General features: G+C 57.5%; 1 protein-coding gene across 2 annotated transcripts in view; it reads left to right on the forward strand.

The window, feature by feature from the left end:
• Window positions 1–372: 372 nt before the first annotated feature.
• PXDN (peroxidasin) overlaps window positions 373–6985 on the forward strand; it is an 84268-nt gene continuing 77655 nt past the window's right edge. The window contains exon 1 of one of the 2 annotated variants that reach the window (XM_012662176.1): window positions 373–655. In XM_012662176.1, coding sequence (XP_012517630.1) covers window positions 456–655 — 200 coding nt within the window. In that variant the 5' untranslated portion in view covers window positions 373–455. The remainder of the gene's footprint in view (window positions 656–6985) is intronic. The other variant, XM_012662177.1, reaches the window with a different exon arrangement.

A 6985-nucleotide genomic window follows, 5' to 3' on the forward strand; every position in this document is an offset into this window, starting at 1 on the left:
ACAGAGCAGCAGCAGCAGCGAGCGCGCCGGGACCCACGCCGGGACCTTAAGACTCCAGAGTGTCACAAAACGGCAACGCGCCAACCAGACGGCCCCACTCACGCACGTAAAAGCGCGGGTGAGAGAGGTGGAGTCACTCGATTTACCCCTCCCCCCAGGTCCCGCGTGCGGAATCCGGGATTCAGCCCGGGTCCCGACCCTCTCCTCCGCTCCCCGGGCCGGCCCCGCCGGGAGGTCCGCGCGCTGCTGCGCCCTCATCCCGCCACCTCCGGTCCCGGGGCCGCGCCCCGCCCCGCCCTCGGGGATTCGGAGGGGGCGGGAGGAGCCGCGCGCATGTGCACAGCTGGCGCCCCCCGCCCCCTGCGCACAGCTGGGCCGTGGGCCGCGGCCAGGCGGGCGCAGTCCGAGCCGGCAGCGTCGGTCCGAGCTCCCGAGGTCCGTCCGCGCCGTCGGCCATGGCCGCGCGCCCCGCGAGCCCCGCGCGCCGCTGCCTGCTGGCGATCGTGCTGTGCTGCGGCTGGGGGGCGCTGGCCGTGGTCGCCCCGAAGCCGGGCGCCGGGTGTCCGAGCCGCTGCCTGTGCTTCCGCACCACGGTGCGCTGCATGCATCTGCTGCTGGAGGCCGTGCCCGCCGTGGCGCCGCAGACCTCCATCCTGTGAGTGCGCCCGGGGCGCGGGGGATCCGGGACCTGTGGTCCGGGGTCCACGGAGCTCCCGGGCCCAGGGGAGTCCGCGGCCACGGGCAGCGCGAGGGGTCTGGGGGCCGGGGCGCGGGAGGGGTCCCGGCTCTGGGCGTCGGGCGGGCGCGGGGCCCGCTGGGCCTTTGTCCTCCTTGGCCGGGACGCGGGGGGCGGGCCTGGTCGCGCGGCCCGGGGAGCCGCCTTTGTTCCGAACCAGGAATCCCCGCCGAGAGCCGCCGGGGAAAGCCCCGCTCGTCTCCCGCCGCCCCCCGCTCGGCCCCCTTCCCCTCCGCGCCCCCTCCCTGCCTCCGCGCCCCTCCTCCCCCAGCGCGGCGCCCCCGCCCCCGCCACTCCGGGTCCTGTTCGCTCCCCTCCCCCGCTCTGCCTCCCCCTCCCTCCTCCCTGGGCCTCCCGCCCCCGCGCGCTTCCCTCCTCCCCTCCTCCGCAGCGCGGCGCCCACCCCGTGCCCCCTGCCCCGGGGAGCCTCCCTCGCGGAGCTCGGGTCCCCCGGCTGCAGCGCCCCACGCTTGGGGCCCCGCGTCCGCCGCGGGCGCCGAGCGCCTTTGGCCCCCGGGGGGCGGGAGGGGCCGGGGTTCCCTGGGGCTTTCCCTGAGCCCGGAGCGAGCCGGGCGGGGTTCCCGGGCGGGGCCGTCCCGCGGGTCGCCGAGTGCCCGGGCTGCCGGGTGTGGACCGGGCCGGGCCGGTTTGTGCCCCGGGCGCCTCTTTCCTTTCGTTTCTAACCTGGGCGTCGCTGCGCCCGGGGACGGATCCGCGGACCCGCGGGCCCCTGTGTTCTGGTGCGAACTGAATCAGAAACTTTCGGACTCTGGAACCACGGGCTGCGCTTCAGGCGCCGACTCCAGCCCAGCGTCCTGCAGCTGCCCTCCTGCGTGCCAAAAATAGTTTTCACTTTTCTTCGCTGAGCCAGAGGACTTTCTGGCACCGCCGGAGAGTCTGCAAAAGTTGTAAAAATTTGAGCGAACTATTCAGGAAGTGGGCGGTCGGTGTGTTACCTCCAAAGCCAAGCTCGCCGAGGGACCGCTGCTCCGGCCCTTCCCGCAGCGTCCTGGAGGGTTTGCGGGGGGCGCCGGGCTCCTCAGTCTGTGGGACTGCCTTCCAGAGGGTGTGAGGGGTCGGCCAGGCGGCGTCTGAGAGCATCTCGCCAAAGGCAGGCTTTTAAAATGGGGCTGGGGGGGGATTCTTTGGATGGGGATACTTGAATTTTGCAGTATTTTTTTGAGTCAGTGGAAAAAAGTTGGACTCTGAACCCTTTATTTACATCTGGTCAAGGTCTAATACATGTACTATGCTTTCCCCCCAAATATTGTTTTTTGAAAGTAATGTTTTAATATGAGTGTTGTGGAGTGTTTTGTAGGACAGAAATCCGGCCCCGCTCTGCCGTGCATGGCGTGGTGTTGCACAGAAACGCGACAACTCATGAGCACAGCGGAGCGGAGGGGGTGACCATAGCCAGCACCCGCAGATTTCCTGAAGGCAGGCCGCAGGAACTTACACTTTACGCTTTCCTGGGTTTTTGTGAAACAAGGCTCTGGGAGAGGGGTGAGCTCTCTCTTGCTCGGGTTGGGGACACAAGGGAAGAGGGTAGAGCCGGCAGCCAGCGTCGGGTCTTGGATTGACGTGTTCCAGCCGACATGTGGCACGTCAGTTGTCCCCTGGGAGGACATGCGTGTGTAGCCGTGTGGACCAAGGGCACGGTGGGCAGGCGGCAATGACCGGGCAGCAGGTTTTGGGGAATGAAGAGGAAGCAGTCCCTAGCCGGCAGGTAGGACAGGAGGCAGGCCATCCTGTGGGGGCTTCACGTCGGGTGGTCTGGGGGCCCGGTCTGGTAGGGTCCAGGGTGGAGCTGCCGGGTAAGACAGGGTCACTCGTCATCAGCCCCAGACCTGCAGAAACATTCGGTTCTCTCCCAGGTCTCTGCTCTCACCTGTATGCTGTTATTTTCTGTTGGAAAACGTTACTTGGTGGAAATTAGGAATAGAAAGATAGGAGGATAAAGAACCTGGCCCCAAAGTCAGGCCCTCTAGCCATTGCACCGTCCTTTTGCTTTCAAACCCTCGTCCCCACACCAGCCTCCTGAGGAAATTCAGAGTCACCGGAGAACATCCTGCCCCAGCCTGAGTGCCTCAGGGGTGTGTTTGAGCCGGGCCTCCTGTCGGACAGTTTCATTTGTTGTTTGGGACTTCGGAGAGTGAAGGTCTGAGAGCACCGTGTGATTCGGGCTTGGGCTGACCCCGGAGGGCTGAAGGAGCACCGTGGTCTCCGGCCGTCGGAGCAGAGGCCCCGTGACATCTGGGTCTGGGGCTCTGGTTTCACGGGTGAAGGTACCTGCAGGACCCGACCAGTGGTTAGTACTCAGTTCAGCTCGGAAGGTTTTGTAGAAATGCTTCAGTTTTAACGCGCTATTAGACTACGGCCACAGGCAGTAGAAGTTTGACGCAGGACAGTTCTAGCTCGATAAAGCATGCCCCTCATTCCGCCCCCTGCTTCCCTCCTCTCAACCCCGCCGTCTTGAGGAGGCGATTTGAAGCCCTCCCGGTCAGCACTGCTGGAACCTCTGCCTCCCACTCCCACCCCTTTCTCTTCTCTGCAGCCTCCACTGTGGAGGTGCCACCAGCATCCGCTGCACAGTCCGGGCGCTCCCAGGCCGCGCCCTGCCGAAGTGCGGTCAGTGGACGGAAGCCCTGGCCTGGGGGCTCCAAGGGTGTGGAGCTCAGGGTAGGCCCAGGGAGGGGCTTTGCAGGGAAACCCCGGGCAGGACCCACGCCTGCAGCGCCGGGCCTGCTCCCCGCCACACAGCTGCTTTGCCAGAGGGCTGGTCCCACATTCCTCAATTTTCTTACTGCCTGCTGGGTGTCTGGGCCTGTGCTGTATTGGGGTCTGGACTACCTGCTTTCAAAAAGGGCCCGATTCCACCCTCGTGGGATTCTCAGTCCAGTGGGGGCTCTAGAGAGTGAGGGGCTTGCAGTGGAGCGGCAGGGACGCCTGCGCAGGTGCACACAGGACTGCGTGGGACTCGCGGGCCCTTGGAGGTCTGGGGCAGAGTGGACGCCCAGCTTCCGGCCTGTGTCCGCACGGGTGGAAGGTCCCAAGTTGCCACTTGGTGAGCGCCCACCTGCCTGCGCCCCCCACAGGCCCCTCTGGGGCTCAGGACCCACAAGTGGAGAAGTGAGTCTCTGGGCCGCTCAACTGACTCGCTCTGTCCCTGGAGACCTTGTCCCCAGAATCGTGGTTACCCCAGATCCGTCAACCTCGGAGCTTCCCCAGAACCAGCTTTCAGGAGAATCTAATTTTCCAACCAGTTTCCCTTGTGAAATTGGTCCCTTTTTGGAGAGGAGAGCTCTTCCCCACACGCGCTTTGAGGTGGAAACTGCTGCGTGGGGTGGGAGGGCGGCTGGGCCAGCTCCGTGCACTTTCCACGCTGCCTTCTGCAGGCTGCCTGCTGCGAATGCCCCTCTCCTGACCCTGTCCTCTGGGGACACTCTCACCCCAGCGACAGGGACAGGGGCGCCAGGCCTTTGCTCCTTTGGCAGACGTGCAGCGGTTGGGACGTTCTGTGTGTCAGTGTCGGCCCTCTGTGGGCCAGCAGCTCCCTAGGGCGAAGACTGGATCGCTGAGTGGTCAAACCCTGCGTGCTGCGCGCCACCTGCGCACACACAGACCCTGCGTGCAGCGCGCCACCTGCGCACACACGGACCCCGCGTGCCGCGCGCCACCTGCGCACACACGGACCCCGCGTGCTGCGCGCCACCTGCGCACAAACAACTCAGTATAGATACGTCAGTGAGATGCTTTTTTGGTGCTTAAAATAGCATCATCGATGGCTTAAAATCTTTCTAACTTGATAATTCCACTGATTTATATTTTCTTTGTCTTGAGGTTATTTTGAAAAATAGACGCATTTTTCACCTAGTCACTTGATTTCCCTTCAGATCCGCAAAGTCCACAAACAAGATAGGTAAGGCCTGAGCGATTTCTCAACAGAACGTTACTCATGTGACTGAAGTTGAAGCTGGCAAAAAAGTAACAATGTGCTGGTTGTTGCCTGGGTAAGCCTGGCATTCCTCTCCTGGCTGGAACTTGTTAATTAGTTTCTCTGTTCCGGAGACTGTTGTCTTTCTTCCCCATTGCAGGGCTGTCCTAATGCTCAGGTTGGAGAATGCAGAGGGCGAGCCTGGCCTGGCCGGGACCTGGCTGCTCAGACCCTCTGGGTCCCAGGCCCTCCCTGGCGCTCTGGCAGGGTTTACTCCGACCTCCTCTGAGGGTGGTTTGTTGGGACCTGATGCAGGCTGGATGTCAGCTCATGAAGTCACAGCCCCTGTCCTGTCCCTGTCTAGGTGACCTGCCCACCTGAGGAGCTCAGAGCAGGGGCGGGGTGTTTGCAGGAAGGCCAGCCTCACCTGCTCCCCTTCTCTGAGCTCAGGGGCTTCCAAGGAGCCTGCAGGGCCATCTGCCCTTTGCTCTACAGTTAGGCCTGAAGGAGAAGCTCAGCTGGTGACTGATACTCCCCTGCTTGAGCTCTGTCGAGATGAATTTTCACTTAAGAAGAAACCCAGCCTTACAGACGAGATGGACGTGTGAAAGGAGCGCGTGTTTCACGCTCGCTTGGAGAGCCGTGACGCGTCTGCTCCTGTGAGACTGTCCCCGCGGTCCAGGTGGCGGGCGTGTGCTCGAACCCCCAGTTCCCCCCTTCCTGGGCACCCCTCCCTCGCCCAGCCCTTCTTTCCGCATTTGCGGTTTTGCCTCTGGGCTCCTGGAGGACGCTGGTCTTCGCTTTCCCCTCTTGGGTTATCTCTGTCTGATTTTGGCACAGCAGAGTAAATACTGCTCACAGAGCGAGTTGGGAAGCAATTCCTTCTCTTTAATTTTTTGGAAGAGTGTGGGTGGAATTGCTTTTATTTCTTTCTCAAAGATTCGGTGGCATTTCCCAGTGAGGCCACCTGGTCTGAGAGTTGTCATTGTGGGAAGGTTTTAAACTACACTTTCAATTTCTTCCGCAAATGAAAGGCTGTCGGGGTAGCTATTTCTTCTTCTGTGAACTTTGGTAAACTGTGTTTTCCAAGGAACTCGTCCATTTGACATAAGTTGTTAAATTTTTCATCGTGAAGTTTTTCCTTATCATCTGAAGAATCCGTAGTGACGTCACTGCTCTTAGCTGACGTTAGAGATTTGTGTCTTCTCTCTTTTTGTTCCTAATTAGTCTGGCTAAAGGTTTGTCAGTTTTATTGATCTTTGCAAAAACCCAACTTTTGGATTCATTGATTTTCCTCTTTTGTTGTTTCCCTGATTTCTGCTCCGATCTCTGCTATTTCCTTTCTTCTACTTTGGGTTTATTTTGCTCCTCTAGTTTATTCAGATGGAAGTTGAGGCCATTGCGTTGAGATATTTCTTCTTTCCTAATAGACATTTAGTGTTAAAAACACTGTTCTTATTTTCATTCTGCTTAAAATTCTTTTTAATTTCCCTATTATTTTCTTTGCTGACCCACGGGTTACTTGGTATTGTGTTATTTGGTTTCTGAATATTTGGGGATTTTCCTAAACATTTTTCTGCTATTTCTTTTTCATTTAATTCCATTATAGAAAGAGAGTACACATTGTGTGACTTAGATCCTTTTAAATTTATTGAGACTTGTTTCAGGCATAGAATATGTCTTAATTAGGAAATGTTCCTTGTGCACTGGAAAGGAATGTGTGTTCTGCTGCCGCTGGGTGGAGTATTCTATGATGTCAGGTCATATTGGTTGGTAGTGTTCATGTCTTCTGTATCTTAACTGATTTTCTGGCTACTTGTTCTGCTAATTATTGAGAGAAAAGTGTTGAAATCTCTTATTATGATTGTGAATTTGCCTATTTCTTCTTGAAGTTTTATCAGATTTTGCTTTGTGTATGTTGAGGTTGTGTTATTAGGAGACTAAATGTTAACGATTCTTATATCCTATTGATGAATTTACTCTTTTATCCGTACAGAATGTTTTTTTTTTATTCTTGGTAATAGTCTTTGCTCTGAAATCTACTTTGTCTAATATTACAATTGCCAATCCATCTTTCTTTGATTAGTGTTAGCACACGATATTTTTTCCATCATCATTTTTAACTTATTTGAGTCTTTATATTCAAAGTACATTTCTTTGTAGGCAGCTTGTAGGTGGATTTTGCATTTTATCCAATTTGACAACCTGCCTTTTGATTTTGATATTTAGACTGTTCACATTTAGTGTGATAATTGGTATGGTTGGGTTTAAATCTCTCGCCTTGCTGTCACTTCTGTTTCCTTTTCTTATGTTTC

Source organism: Propithecus coquereli, unplaced genomic scaffold (assembly GCF_000956105.1).
Source record: "Propithecus coquereli isolate 6110/MARCELLA unplaced genomic scaffold, Pcoq_1.0 Scaffold753, whole genome shotgun sequence".
NCBI lineage: Eukaryota > Metazoa > Chordata > Mammalia > Primates > Indriidae > Propithecus > Propithecus coquereli.